The sequence below is a fragment of the Rhinatrema bivittatum genome, chromosome 11, assembly GCF_901001135.1.
Source record: "Rhinatrema bivittatum chromosome 11, aRhiBiv1.1, whole genome shotgun sequence".
In the NCBI taxonomy this organism is placed as follows: domain Eukaryota; kingdom Metazoa; phylum Chordata; class Amphibia; order Gymnophiona; family Rhinatrematidae; genus Rhinatrema; species Rhinatrema bivittatum.
Window position 1 is genome coordinate 82,292,440 of NC_042625.1, and position 16,307 is coordinate 82,308,746.

Sequence of the window (16,307 nt, forward strand, 5' to 3'; positions counted from 1 at the left end):
TTTATTGTGTTTTGGGCTGCTGGCTAGAGAGAGATTCTGTAGAGGCTCACAAAAAAGTTAACTATTTATACCACTTTAAGAGAGGGCACTAGTAACTCGGAAATGAAGGGCTCCTGTAGGGACAAAACCACTGGGAACACCTGTTATGACCCCTCAGAGAAAAGGGGTGTTGCACACATGCTTATCATCTGGCAATCGGGGAAGCAGAGACTCGCCCCACATACTGCCCAGTTTTTTCAATTCACTCCCAAACAAGAATGAGCCTTTAAATGGCATCTTAGTAAGATTAGGTTTGGACTCTGTGTCAGCTGACCAATTCCACAATCACAACTGACTGCACTACCGAAGCCACTCCTCTGGCCAAAGTATGGACCAAATCACAGCTCGCATCTGCTAAAAAACAACAGCAGTGGGTTCCATAACTGCTCAGGGATTGACCCCAGAATAATCCACCTCCTGAGAGAAAAGCAGACATGAATGGGGCCACAAGAGCGCAACAGGAGGCAATGTGTAAGTTCATTGCCACTGCATCAAAGGCCTGCTTAAGGATACACACAATCCGTCTATCATGCACATCCTTCAAGGCCGCTCCTCCCTCCATGGGAATAGTTATTTGCTTAGAGATGGTGCAAACCAGCACATCCACCTTGGGAAAACGCAAACACTCTCTCGCAGCTGGATCCAGAAGGTAAAAATCCTCCAGTGCCCGGCCCCCTTTAAAACTTGCTGCCGGGGTGTCCCATTCAAGGTCAATCAGCTCCTGAACAGCATCCATAACAGGGAAAAAGCAAGAAGCTTTGCGCAAGGAAACCAAAATGGGATTCTTCTTCTGCTCTGAAACAGGATCCGCCCCAGGCACTCCCAGCATCTTCAAGGTCTGGGAAAGCAGGACTGGCAGCTCATCTTTATGAAAAAACCCTAACATTGTCCATTATGGCTCCAAACCAGGAGGAATTTCCCCAACTTCCAAGGAACCAGGATCCGCCTCATCGTCCATGCCATCCAGATCCCTATCAGGGAAATCTGCGGCGAAACGAGATGTGCCTCAGCACTTAACCGTGGGAGTGGAAGAGAGAGGGGCCACCAGCAGAGGATCCAATCTGACAGCAGCGGGCGAAGCCAAGGCCTGAGCCTGAACAAAAGCCTGTAAACTCTGAAAAAATTCCACCCAAGAAAACACAGTTGGATCCAGGCCAAGCCCAGAAGACATTGGAGGGACCCAACAGAACTGCTATCTCGTGAAGAAGCCAGTCAAGGAGGCACCCAGATCTGATGCACCTCCAGTCAGAAGCAGACCATCAGCAGAATGGGAGGATCCAGGCTTAGCAAAATCCAAGGAAGACAACTCTCCCTGAGAATCTGCACAGTACTGACACGTCGTTAGACAGGTCAGGCTGAGAAATCCTTATGTGACAGGAAACACAGAGAGCAAGGCGCTTAAGGCTTCTTGGTGACCAGCACCATCGGTGATGGTAACAGTGCGTGCAAGCAGCTCGTGCACAAAAATCAGGCACTAAGGAGCAAGTGCACATGTGCACCAAGCAAAATATTGTCGTACACACTGAAAAGTTGTGCAGGCAGGGGCACACCAAATGCAACGCGCACTGCGCACACAGATGTCCTGTAGAGGGCAGTAAGAGACGCACAAGAGTGCGTGAAGAAACCGCTGCCATGGCCTACCACTTGGAGCGCCGACAAAGCCTAAAGTGGAGCCTAGCCCACCGAGGTCGCTCAACCCGCCAGGCTACCCAGGTCCCAAAAATCCCAAGGGGAGTGGGAATGGACATCAGAACAGTGCACCGAGCACGGAGTCAGAGGAAGTCCTGAAATCCCTCCGACTGACTGTTGCTAAGGGCAAAATCCTTTTTTTTTTTTTTTTTTTTAAACACACCTGCCTGAGCTCAGCGCTTACTAGCGCAGTACAGAGACGGTCTCCGGCTGCAGGGAGAGAGGGCTTTAGCAACAAAGTCCACGCCGGAACAGACTACCAGACCACAGCACACCTCTGAGGGACCAGGGAATTCAACTCAGGAATATCTCAACTGGGGGAGGGACCTTTAGGTATCATCACAGGCTTTTCCTTATTCTCAATTTAGAAATCTCCTTTCAAAACAAGGCAATCCCCATAGGGAGATGCACATCCACCAACTCCTGGAGATGGAGAATACTGACAGACTGGGGGTAACTGCAGGATTATATATATAGATTGTGACAGCTTGCTCCGTATTCATCTGCTGGCAGCGGAGCATAATCCACTGATCCTGAGTCCATCTGTATACATGCTAGTAAAGTATATTTTAAAGTGAGTTTGCACTAAGGAAAGATGCTGGACACTTTATTGGATTCACAAAATTAACTAAAAAAAATAGAGGAAAAATATGATCATGGAAAAATAAAGAGGTTTTCAGGACCAGTGACTGAATTATCTGAGTTTGGATCCAGCCATTGACATTTCCTCTCAGTACTGAGGTCCTTTCCTTGTTTAGAAATAAAATTCATATTTTTTTTTTAGAAAAGAGCAATTACTGGAGTTATTTTTTTGCATTATTGAATGATTAGCTCCCGATTCTCATTGTATTTTCAAATAAATAAACCATAGCATCGACTTTGAGCAAATAAAATAATTGTTCCACAATGTCAACAGGCAAGGGGTATAACTTATTATAAGCCCTCAATTGCCTGCATCCTGAATCTGGTGTTTCCCATTCAGAAAGCATCATAGGCTCGATATCTTGATGTAAAGGAAAAGAAGTTGTTGCCTTATGTAGGCTCTTTCAAATAGGATCCCTTCTTGAACCTTATTCTGTTAGCCTTAATGCTGTGATGACTTGCACAATCATCTCTTCCCTGTGAAATAATCTTATTTGCAGTTCCACTTCACCCCTAGAATTTATTTCCCCTTCTTCCAGGGACTCATGGTTATTCCCCGCATAATCTAACTAATTTTCTAACCCAGAGCAGTATTAATTCGGGTGAACCTAAATCAGTATCTCCCATTAAAAATCTTCTCTGTTTCTGAGGTCTATTCTGTTCTCCCAGTGAAGGTTCTGGCAGAAGAAAGATTTCCTTATCATCCCCTTTATCCTGCAATGCCTGGAAAGCCTAATGTAAAAATTAAAAAAAATTCAGGGGAATATCCCAATGAAGTGCTTGTTCCTTCTAAAGTAGCATGCAACTGAAAATCCTTTTCAGGAAACAATCGGGGGGGGGGGGGGGGGCGGTGTTTCTTCATTGCACATTAATTCAGCCTACAAGGAACCTCTCCCCGAACGTGACGATTTCAACTGACTCTCAGCATCGACTATAGAAAGACACTTCAGAAATACTGTAAATAATTATACCTCTGTCTGTTAAGTTACTATAGCTTTGTTTCTTCTTCCCCCAGTTGAACAGCCTTGTTTTATTGTAACTGCATTGATTCTCTGCACTTGTTCAAGGTTCTAAGTTATTACATCCCCTGTTATTTGTAAACTAGCATGATGTGATTGTATCATGAATGCCGGTATAGAAAAACTCTAAATAAATAAAAATAAATCCTCAGCAATGGCCAAATCCCCCCCACCGTTAAATTCTGCTGCCTCTGATCTCTTATGATGGCCACTGGCTCAGCCATCTGCCTCTTTATTTGTTATGCCAATTTGAAAGACTCGTTTTTCTCTGCTGTGGCTTGGCAGACAGAGCAGCTGGAAAAAATCAGCACAGGCAGAACTGCGCTTTGATTTTTCAGTCATGCTAAGCTTTTTTGCCTTACCCTCGGAAACAGTAGCAAAAGTGTTTCCTCTTTCAAGTTTAACCAAATCCCTCGATCCAAGGGAACTGGGAGCTGTAGAGTCAAACCAGCTTGCTTCACTGCAATGCAGTATTGTTGGCCCATTTAAAAAATTCAGCCAATAATGCCAGCTCTGTAGAAGACAACACTCTCCAAATACTTTCTTTGAACTAAATAAAAGGGTGTGCATTAGCCAATCATCGCATCTGGAAGCCGAAGACAGAGAACACTGACATACCGGTTCTAATAGTGACATACAGGCCAGTGATGTCATAAAAAAAAAGAAAAAGGACTGTCTCCAGTGGCTGTATGAGGACAAATCCATCTGTTCATGACTGGTGGAGCAGGCAGCTAAGGAAAAATAAAATTATCCTCCCTGCCTCAATTTATCCAGGGTATCCCTTCCCTGCAGTTCATCAGCACTGTTAACTAGCCCACCTATTTTAAAGAAGGTAGCTAGCTGGTCCTTGGCATACAAAAGGCTAAGAAACACTGCCATAGAGGACTAACAATTGTTTAGACTTTCTGATAAATCTGTAGAGGGGATAGCCAGCAAAAATGACAGGAGTCGGGTGGCACCTTATAGACTAACCGATTTATTAAAGCATGAGCTTTCCAGGACAGAGTCCACTTTGTCAGAAGCACGATGAATCTAGTCTTCCCCAACTGCAATTCTAAGGCTCTTGTAAGACCCAGAGAGTGATGTTTCACTTCCTTTTGGCTTTTCCTTCAGGCACAATCTAGAAAGCCTAATCTCTTGCCTGATATGAAAAGCAGAATTAACTTAACTTTCGGGAACAAAACCAACACCACTTCTCAAAGTAATTTTATTTGCAAAAAAATGCAAGAAAGGAAGCGCCAATGTAGGGCCTTCAACTCAGACTCTTCTGGGAGAACAAATAACAAGAGAGTTTTGGGTCAAAAAATAAAGAGAAGTTGAACTCGTAGTAGTCACAATATTCTGATCCTGGAAAAGGCAAATTTTCCTTCAGTAAGAGAAATATCTTGTCCTCTGACAATTTAATCAAATTAAAAAAGATACAGAATCTCAATCAAGGTATGAGAGACCTTAAGAAGGGTGAACATAGTAACAGCAATGACAGCAAATAAGGACAATTTGACCCACCTAGTCTGCTCATCGTCTTCTATTCTGGTTCTCTACCACTTTAGGTATATAAGCATATCAAATTTCCATAAATAATAACAGTTCCCCTACCCACATACATTTTACCTAAGCTCTTCTCGCTGTTCCTACCACTGCCTTTCGTATTCATCCCAAGCATCTATAGATTAAAATGTATTGCCAGATTGAGACAGCCTGTTTTTGTGCACATGACACAGGCCCATGGTTTTTTGTGCATTGGTGAGAGGAGGCTGTATGTGTTAGCTTGAAGTCATTTACATGTACATGTTTGTGTGTTGGTGATAGAGATGCTGTCAATTATTTGTGTATGTGTATATGCAATAGACAAGGGGGCTATGCATGTTTGAGAAATGGAGTATATGTATATGTCCTTGCTGATTTCCATTTATGTGCTTTTTGCTCAATAACTCCAAGGAAAGTGTAATACTAGTGCCTGGATCCTGATTAACAAAAAATAAAATTTTTTCTGTTTGAAGAAAAAGAGATCAGTGGATATGATAAAGTAATAAAATAAAGTAGATGAAAAAGGATTATTAACAGCAGTTCTATCTGAAAGCATGCCAGAGGGGATGATATCCAAAGTAGAAGATGCTTTCTTGACAGACTTAAATGACAGCTTTAAATACACTTTAATTTGACTAAATACCAAGCTTTGTATTTTCAATTTTTTTTTTTGCTGTAAAATTTGAGTGATCTTATTTTTGATTACAAAATACATTATGTAGCAAATGCCTACCAGTTTCATTTCATATATTGCACTACTGATTTTCCCACCATTCAAAAATATTCAAAGCAAAACTTAATCCTAATAAAATTTTAATGAAAAATGTCTCATGAAATATTAGTTTCTGTAGGTCATTTAAGTAACTAAATGCAACACTGCTTGGATCAAAATCTCGGGAATAAGTATACTGCATGTCAGAATAACCACACGCAATATTGCAAATATTTAAAACGCCATAGGTTACACTGAAAATCTTGTATGAAAGTTTATTGTACCATAAATAAAATGGGTGAAAAACTGTAATTTATTGAAACTCATAACTCAAAAAAATATAAGATGCTGTAGTGTACAATATATTACACAAAGCACGCTAAAGCGCACATTCAAATCAAGTAAGAACTTTTTATACCGCGCAAAGTACCCTGGTACTTACTTCATATACAATCATGCACATTTATTTTGCAAGAGGAAGCCCCAGTATTTTAATGTGTTAGCACCAAAAAAGCAGACCATTCAATTTCTTCAAAATGACTGGGGGAAGAGACCATGTTTATCAATACTGTCTACATAGATATAATACATTCATGGAATTAAAAACTGTATATTCTACCCCCAAAACATTTTTCTGCTCTGTAAGAGTTAATTAATTGGAAATCATCTCTCCTTCTTCTAAATACTGGAGGCAATCTAACTATGAACAAAATTATTAGTTATGAGCTTCCTACACAAAGGTCATCAGTCTTTTTTGATGGAAACAAATCAATAAGAGAGGTGGAAAATTTGGACCTCTCCAGGACAACAACTGGGCGTAAATAATGAAGTTGTTTTAAGGCCAAGTCTCCACAGTCATTCAATGCCTTGTCCAATATGTCCCTTAAGTTCTGTAAAGAAGGTACAGTTGGTGACTCGATCGATGACAGTAAAGGCTGGATTGCTGAAATTTTCTCATGTATCGCAGATCCATTTTTCGTCTGAGGTATAGTGATTTCTGGTTTCCCATCAGCAAAAGTCCTGAATGCCCCACTATTGTCGTCTTCTCTCTCATTTTCCATGTCATCTGTTAGGCTGTGTTCTGCTTGCTCCCACTCAATGTCTTCATCAAAGTCATCGTCTCTTTCTTCACTCTCCTGAATAAACTTCAGAAATGAGGATTCAAATCCCATTGGTTTGAAGGATTTTAAATCAATTGATCTGGTCAGTGAATGTTTTTGATATTTTTCTTTTGAAGCACTGAGTGAAGTACTTGTACTATCCTCATGCTCTGAGTTCTGTTCATCATCATCTTCCTCACGTTTCCTTTTCAAAGGTGACTGGGAAGCACAGAAATCTGATTTATTCTCTTTCACACTGCATTCATGCAAGCTTTCTTCAACTTTACATAGCGGGGAATCTTCAAAACAAGCTGTATTTGAATTGTGGTTATAGTCCAATGTGTTTCTGCACAGAAGTGCATCTGTGTCACTGATCATATTGTTCTCCGCTACACATGTCTCTTGGTCTTCAATTTCTTTACTTTCAGAAACACAATAATCATTCTGAATAACATTCTCACCACTTTCACATAACTGAGGCGGGTGCGTCATATTTTTCTGTACAAAGTGAATGACCTTCTTCCTTTTTAAATATAATTTCTTTTCTGAACAAGGTTTCATTTTAATTTCTAAGTCATATTTAACACACATGATCAGTTTATGATAATGCTTGTCCACATAGCTAGCCTCCAGGTGATGCGTGCGTTTATAATGTCTCACAATACTGCTTTCTAATTTCACCACAGACAAACACCCTTGTACCATGCAAGGAAACTGTGTGTGTTTAATCTCCTCTGAACACATATTTTGAGCATCCTCTCTTGTTTTAAACTGTAACAAACGTTTAAGTTTTGACCCAGATGTTTTTGCTTTGCTTTTGGTTGGTTTCTTGTCCTGATTTATATCACATTGACGGTTTTCTTTTACACAGTCCTGTTCACTATCTCTTTTAAGATCCTCCTCTACCTCTTCCACCTCCCCTTCTCCCAGTCTCCCAAAGAGATCATCATAATATTCCCTGTGTTGACAATATACATGTTGCGAGTAACCACCGTAATGTGTAAAATGTCTATCACAGCCATTTAAGCCACAAGGAATTTCAAAATTTTCTATTTCTCCTTCAGCACTATGGTCTTCCACCTGATGAGGTTTCAGCTTGTTACAGGTATAAAACATGGCAAGTCCCTTAGGCTGGTTACAAGAAAACTTTGCAGATTCTGTTAAGGACAGAACTTTTTGATCACTTTCATTGTCAAGACTATGAACATCACGATCATGTTTAGCCAGTGTTCTATTGCACATGAAGCGCTTAGTACAGTCTTTATATTTACAGACAAAGATTTTTTTACATTTAACAAACTCTCTTTTTGTTCTTGCTTTGTCTTCTTCTAAGCACAATTGTTCTCTGTTGTAGCGATGCACAGTTCTATAGTGACGGACCAGACCTTTCTGAGTGGTGAAGGAGGAATTGCAGTTTTTATTAATACAGTGGAATGGTTTGTGGTACTTGTTCAGCATATAGCACAGATTTCCCTTTGCAACAGTTCGTTTGCTTCCCCTCCCTTCCCTTGCTTCCAGTTCATCTGCATGGCTGTCAAGCGGCGAAAGCTCAGATGACTTTCTGCTGAAATTAGTCTCGGTTTCTTCAGACATTGAATCAATATCTGTTTCAGAGTAATACTCTTGGCTTGACGGGCGATGTATTGCGCGCTTCAGCTGCTGTTCAGAGAAGCCACTTCTCTTTCCCAGCTCTTTGGCTTCCCTCTTCCGAAAAGCAGAGCCTAAGTAACTGCGACTTCTGTTCTTCAGTTTGCGGACAGCAGGCTCGCGCATATTTGCAGAAAATTTGGAAGCAGTAAATATCTTGCCTGTTACTTTTGAGTTGCTCAACTGATGTTTGTTTTTATAATGAATTCTAAGGTGTGTTCTTCTTGTAAAAGCACTGTGGCAAATATGACATTGAAAAGGTGAATACCTATATTTAAACTTGCTTAACTGAAGGACTTTTTCCCTTGAATAATTGTGTTTTTTAACATAATGCATTAACAGAGCTTGTCGAGTCACAAACTCATATGTGCAGCCCTGAAGTTCACAAAAAAAGGGTTTCGCTGCTAGCTGAATAAGGTATTGGCTGGAGACATTTTCTTGATGCTCTTGAGAATGAGGTCTTAATACAGTTTCATTTACTGGCTTGGGGGATGCAGCACCAGTCTGCAATGGTGTTGAGACAGGCCTGTGTGTTGAACAATTTTTAGTAGAGTTCTGTAGGCTTAAATGTTTTAAGCTGGACAGAAGTTCCAAAATGACATCCTCAGTAACTGGCACATTACGATCATGAGAAAGTGAGGTTTCTTGGGGAAGATGATCTGTGTCTTTTTTGAGAGCACTTTTTCGTCTGGAATTTGATGTGCATGCTATCCTTTTATTTTGAAAACTAGTATTTGTTTTGAAACTACGTTTAGTCCCTGTACCAATTTTTTTAGTAGAGTTGCTCTTTTGACTGTCATTGAATAGCTTGATAAAACTTTTAGTCTCAACCCTTGACTTTTTCTGGATTTTGAAATGCTGTGGATGAAACTTACGAAGATGTTTTTGTATAATTCTTGTAGTTTTGCATGTAAAACCACATCCTTCATAACCACATGTAAATTTTTTACCATCAAAGCAAACTAAAGGCTTAGAACACTTTTCTCTTAAACAAGACAATTTATTTTTTTCACTGGATACTGGTGTACTTGTGACAGCTTGAGTGCTCTCTCCTTTTCCAATTAATTCTACAGAAATTTGCTTTTGTTTGAATGTACCTGAGTCACGGTTCTCTAAAAGTGTTCGATGGTTAGCTTCGTTTATTTCTTGAGAGGTATGTTCCTCTTTAATCTGTGGAATTACTTGATCATTAGCAGGATCCATAAACAAAGTAAGAGCTCCATGTACATCTGAATTCTGAGGCAGATCTACTTGTTCAATTTTGATTTCTTTATCATTTGTAGTCGATTCGTCAGAATGAATGACTATCTGATTTTCTTTTTCTTTAAGATTGTGTGTTATTAGGTGATCCTGAAACTCAGTTTTAGAATAATAGAACTTTTTGCAACCAAGAAAAGTACAAGCATATGATGCATCCCGAAAGTGCTGAGCTTCGTGGTGGTACAGCTGTGCTAAGTCGCTGAAAACAATGTTGCAGCCATTTAACTCACATTTATACCGCAGATCATCATGTGTTTGTTTGTGACTTAGTAATGCATTAACTGAATCAAATCTAGCAAAACAACCTATTGACACACACATAAAAGGATCAGGACCAAAATGTACTTTTTCATGCTTCTGCAGATGAAACCTTGACATGAAATGTCGCCTGCAGAAAGAACATTTCTCTCTCCTGTTTTTCATTTCCAAATAGTGTTTTACATTTTCATCATCGCTTTGATGTTCAGCTTTCAGATGGACACTTAAGTATTTAAACTGTTTAAAAACTCTGGAGCAGTCTGTTCCAGGACATGGATACAAGTCTTTGTCTTGTAAGTGATAGTCTTCTATATGGCTGAACATAACATATTCCAGTGGGTCATTTGTGGTTTGATCACATAGCTGACTGCTTTCCTCAACTACTGCAGAAGCGCTAGATAATCTCCTCTTTGATTTTGAGATTCTATGTTCTTTCTTCACCAAAAGCTTCTTCTTCCGTTGCTGCCTAAGTGGCATTTTTACATGTTCCATTACGTGTGTCACAAATGCTTCCTTTTTCTTGACCTTCTTTAAACATACTGGACACGTATAAATACCATCTTCCAGGTGCATTTTAGAATGATGAAGTATTCGAGCCTCTATAACTTCCCTTTTACACATCACACAGTAGAATTTATACTGAAGCCATCTCTGGTATCTTTCAGAAGAGCCAACTGGCTTTTTCACTTTTGTTTTATCTATCTGCTGATTTATATCTGTGTGCCTGAAGCGTGGAAGTTCTTTAGCACCTTCATAGTCACTTAAACGTTTTTCTAAAATATCTGCTTCATTAACAGGCATTTCATTGCAGCTTTCATTCTCTTCAGATTCAGATGCATCAATTCCTAACAATTTAAGACATTGGCGTTTTAAAGTTTTCCAATCCCAAAATTCTGGATCAAAAGGCCAATGGGCTTTCAAAGCCAACAAAAGCTCACAACGTAATGAATTTGGAACCTGAGCATTTTCTTCATCGCATTTTTGATCTGGTTGCAGGTAGAGTTCTTCCAACATATTATACGCATCAATAGTTGGCTCAAGTAAAAACTCTGTTAATTGGCAAGCTCTTTTAACCTCAAGGTCTTCTGATAAAAGGCATGAAATTGTCTTGCACACAGATGTCTTCATTTCATCATTTTCATTTGATTTAATCTGAAGAGCTCTCATGCACAAAAGCACAGAAACAGAAAGTCCCACTTCTTCTGCCTGTATGGGAAGCAAAAAAAAATAAAATAAAAATTACTTGCTATAATTTTCTAAAATTGACACCCCCTCCCCCCCCCACTACACATAGGCTTTGGAGTTAACTGCATCTTATTGAATACTGAACCTTTGCAAGAAAACTTGAAAAATCAGACCACAAAGTATGTAACCCATTTTCCAAGCTGCAGTGATAACCACTCAAAAGTTTGCAACATCTACGACAGCTCAAAAAACAAAGGTTTGCTTACCCACGATTCCTGTTGAATGAAGGCATATTTACTGTATTACATTATATTTGGTAACAATGTTCTAATGCAAAACAATTTATAGGTAATTGGGATGTAAAAATACTTAGAAAAGTTAGGTGCCAGACAAAATATCTGGCAGCCAAGGTAATGTTTATTTCTTTAGTATTTATTTTTATTTTTTGCTTTTATGCTTGGTTTTTTTTTTTAATTTAATTTATAATCTGCTATTTCATTTAAAAATGCTATGGTGATGAACAATACCAGAAGTGTTTCCCTTTTTTTTTTTTTTGTTTATTTTGATGGGGGGTTGCTTTTCTATTTTTCTTTCTTCCCTCTCATAGTGGCTAATCTCCAATAACTATCAAACTCAGGCAGCCCAGAGGGGCCCATAGCAGGTTGCAGTTGCCTATCATTTGTCAGTCAAGGATCAAAGCAACCTGCTAGAGACTGCACCAATATACAATTTTCTTTCAGTAGTACTGGCATGCAGTCCTATGGTGGCTTGGCAGAGGCCACACAAGCATGTGGTTCTCTCTCAGTGGTCCCACGCCTGCCCTCACTGGTAGGCACTTCTCTCACAAAGGCCCAGCACCAGTAACATTCTGCTCAATATATCCCAGCATGGATGCATGGAGCAGGTGCCAGCAATAACATTTCAGCAACCCAAGGGTCCAGAATTTTTCCCACCTCTGTCACTCAATAAAACATCTTTTAACAATCTTTTCTGTAAATAGAAAAACAAAAAGTTAAGTGTCTTCTCTGCACTTGTCTCACATGGAAATAAGCCACTGTAGTGGATCTAGACTGTCATGCCAGTTAGACCCAATATACTTAATTCAGATCTAACTGATGACTTCCTTGCCAAGGCAATTATAAACTGTGATCTTATTTAGGAACGATCAGTCATGACCCAAGCTGTGTCTCGTAGAACTGATTGATCCTTCTTGACATGCCAGGTTAGTGACTAATATTGATCTGGGTTCTTCAGTTTGAGAGGTAACTTAGACCAACTAATCATCCAGCCTGGGAAACACGTGCATACCCCAACCTGAGCAAATATATAATACAACAAATAATTTTATGAACACACACAAACCTCTTGCCAGCCCAAAAGGCAAAAAAAAAAAAATCTGGTGTAGTACCAAACCCTACTAAAAATCTGAGATAACTGAAATTATTCCCAGCATCACTCGATGGCCAGTTATCAGATTTTTTTATTGGGTGCCAGCTGGTAGAGTAACTGGTTCTCAAAAGCAGTAAACGAGACACTATGGGAAATGAAAAGCTTCTAGCAGTTAAATCTTCCCAGCCATCATTCAACAGTGACCCAAAGTGACCAGATTCAGGACACATATGGACCACGTTCCAGAAGCAGAGGCAGTCTGAGGCCCCTGGCTGACAGATTATCTCTGTAATGCATGAGGGCTCAAAAAAAAAAAATGAGGCGAAACCCTGAATATCCACAAATGAAGGGGCATGAGACCTTAGCCTCATTAGAAGCAGGCTCTGACTGAGCTGAAAAGAAATGCACAAAATATAATAATAATGATACAAGAGGTGCCCAGAAGATTTACCCCAGGTAAATCTAATTTAAAAATGAAAATAAGAAAGTAACAAAATAAATAAGAGGACAAATGAAAAAAGTAATGGCCTACAAAAACTTTGTGGCAAGGCAGGAAAAGAAGCAGTTTTGACTAACAGCACAAGACCTTATGAATTCTAGAAAGCTCTAGGACCTTCAGGTACCAAATCTTTCCGTCATGTGACCTACCAATGCGAATTCATGAGACAAATCGTCAATGGAGAATTTAAACCTGATTATAAAACTACAAAGTTCCTTTGGTCATAGAGCTGGCAAATCTTGTGTGTTTTATTTCTTCTTAATTTCCTCAGCCTCACTAGCTCTTTTGTGGTTAAAGGTACATTTTTATCCATTCCTAGTCTTACAACATGAAGTCTTTAGTAAGTCAAACACACATACATTTCTTATTTACTTCAGAAAATATAAAGTTAAGCATGCTTGTATAATTTAATGTTCATCCCCTAAACTAAGTCTCACTCTACTACACCTATACACGGCAATGTTTACACCAACGATGGTGAACTTCAGTCCTTGAAGGCTGCAAAGAGATCTCATTTTCAGAACAGTCAAACTGTGCGAATGAATGCAGATACTGAATCAAATGGGAGGGGTACTTCACTTTTGTATCTTTTCCTCCTCCCGTTTAGTTTTCCTACGCTGGTGAAGGGATGGGTGGTTTGTTTTGTCCCCTTTTAATTTTTTTTTAATAAATGAGCATTATCTGCAAATTGCGTGTTAAAATGTTAGTGCATACTAAAAGCTGACAGCCAAACCTATTAACCCCCCTCTTCCCCTCAAATCGAGTAAACCCTGCCCCTCAATTTTTTTTTTTTTAAGTTCACCCTTAAGGCTTGCCCTCCAATCCATTTGCTCCCCCTCCCTATCATACCTGACCTCGAGAGTCCATATGAGGCAGAAGTCAAACCCTAGTCGCTTCTGCCCCACTGGTGCTGTACTCCAAAATGATGGCAGCCTCTATTCAGCTGGTGTATGACACTGCAGGACACAGTTTGAGTCCCAAGATCCAAAGGTAAGATTTGGGGGATGGAGGGAGGGGAGGCTTTTTAACAAAAAGGTTTGGGGGCTGGGTTTGTTGTTTGAACTTATGTAGTAAATGTTAATGCTTGAAAGCTAGTCAAGAAATGTATTGTTAGTCCAATAAATGGGGGTCTCTTTATATTTTGTTAGCCTGTATTTCCATGCTTTCAAATGTACTACTATGACAACCACACTATTTTATTCATAGAAACAGAGAAATTTATTCATACAAAGAAAACTGTCCAGGCCCACCCAATTCGTCCATTATTTTTTCATCTATTGCAAAATCAGAGACTCAATTGACTTTTTGCTTTAACCATTCTCTTACCACTAAGAAGACGTTCTGCCTGTCCCATGCTTTTTCTAAATTCTGATGCTTATTTTGCCCCATCATGTCCACTGGTTTTTTTTTCTGTCACTCTGTTTTGTAAAGACAAACTATACTCAACATTACTCCTTATTCTACTTTTCTCCAGCCTCATATCATGAAGCTAAAGATTTTGCCCAAGGCAAAGAAGAATTTTGTAGCAGTAAGTCAAAAATTTGTACCAGTTTTTAAATTACAAAGAATAGTTAAATGTTTTTCCTAACCTGGGACTCTTTTCTCATCTTCTCTTTAATTTTGACTATTTTAGTGTCTTTTCATTACTTAAAGCAGGACTAACTTGGAGTTTCTGGTAAAGATAAAGGGGATGACCATCATTTTTTAAAAATATAAGCTCATTTGCAATATAGGTTCCAGTCATCAAGAGCAAAACTTACAAAGCAATGCTAGCAAGCAGAACCCCTGAAAATTCTACAAAACAATTTGGCCAAATTTTTTTATTTTGATCAGCATACTGTCAAAAAGTATCAACCACTCTGCAAAGTGAGAGAAAGCTAAGGAGTCTCAAAGAAAAATGTCCTCCTTAGGCCATAATGGTCTATAGCAAGATCACCAGAGCACAACAACCCAACATCTAAGATTTCTGCCACATGATGTTCTACACCAGAGCTTTCTGAATCTGAAAAACAACCAGTCGGGTTTTTAGGATATCCATGATGAATATACTTGATCTCCAATGTATGCAAATTGATTTCATGCATACTCATTGTAGAAAACTCACCTGGCTTTCTTGTCACCAGGACAAGTTTGGTAAGCCCTGGTGTGGAACATGCTTCGTGATCTTATCCCTAACAGACCCACTAGTGCATTTAAGATTAACTACTTACCTCTGCATGTACAACTCTTATCAAGAAGAATAAATGTGGAAGAGTTTTAGCTAAGACACCAAACTGTCGACATCTCTCCAGAAAGGAATCTAAAGAAGGATCAATTCTTCTTTGCAACTTGCTCCAGAACAGAGTTAGCTCCCTAAAGAAAGAGAAGTAAAATAGAATATAATTATGTAAATAATGTATCCAATATGAAAAGCATGGAGGAGGTCACAGGCATTGCATTTTAAGTAGATCTCCTGGTGACAAGGAGATTACATGTAACCAAATGGTTGGGGAAAAAGGCACATCTACTGAGACAGATGTGAAGCTGACTGGAGAATTGGATAAGCTAGAAAAGGAACATTAGGAAAAAAGTAAAGTGGTTATTATAGAGAAAGAGGACCAACTGATGAATGAGTTGGGAGAGCATGTATCAAAATAAACCACATGAAACAAACGTATAATAGGGAGCCTATACTAAATAAGGATATATTTAGAGATGTGAGCATGGAACTGGATTTCACTATTATGTACAATGGATTTCATTCATTATGGGAAAATGAAACAGGGCCAGCACAATCAAGGTCATTCAGGCTAGTAAAATATATCACCCCCACCCCTACGATTTATCTATCTCCTTTCCTATTCCCCAATTTAGCTTCTCATTTCCCCACAAATGATCAGGGTGGCAGGAAACCAACCCAATAACTCTTAACATCTGCTGTCTCCTCTTTGGGTCTGAGCAAAAGTGCTGACTCCGCAATCAACTTTAAACCTTATAGGCCCGTGACAGTGACATCAGCTGGTTCTTGAGTTTTAAACATAATTGCTAAGTTGGATGTTCCATACTGAGCTGAACAGGCAGCACATATTAGAAATAGTAAGAATGGGCTTCTGCTGTCCCAGTTGTTCGGAATGGAATGAGAAGATGTGGGGGAGGCAGATAATTTTGCTGAGCTCAGATATTCCAGTAGTCCTTGCATTTCAGAGTTGACCCCTCTATCTAAACCTCTGTCCTGCACAATATTCCTGTGGGCATCAGGCAGAACAGCCCAGGATCTGTACAGAACATATCCACAGATACAGGAAGTGGTGGCTCAGCTTACAGTGTACGGTGGCAGATGGAGGCGCAGCAGTTTGGCTCAT

General features: G+C 39.5%; 1 protein-coding gene across 1 annotated transcript in view; it reads right to left on the reverse strand.

The window, feature by feature from the left end:
* Positions 1–5,716: 5,716 nt before the first annotated feature.
* Positions 5,717–16,307, reverse strand: part of RLF (rearranged L-myc fusion) — a 66,462-nt gene continuing 55,871 nt past the window's right edge. Inside the window, exons 7-8 of the mRNA XM_029619231.1 lie at positions 15,177–15,318; positions 5,717–11,099 (exon numbers count right to left, since the gene is read on the reverse strand). Coding sequence (XP_029475091.1) covers positions 6,348–11,099; positions 15,177–15,318 — 4,894 coding nt within the window. The 3' untranslated portion in view covers positions 5,717–6,347. The remainder of the gene's footprint in view (positions 11,100–15,176; positions 15,319–16,307) is intronic.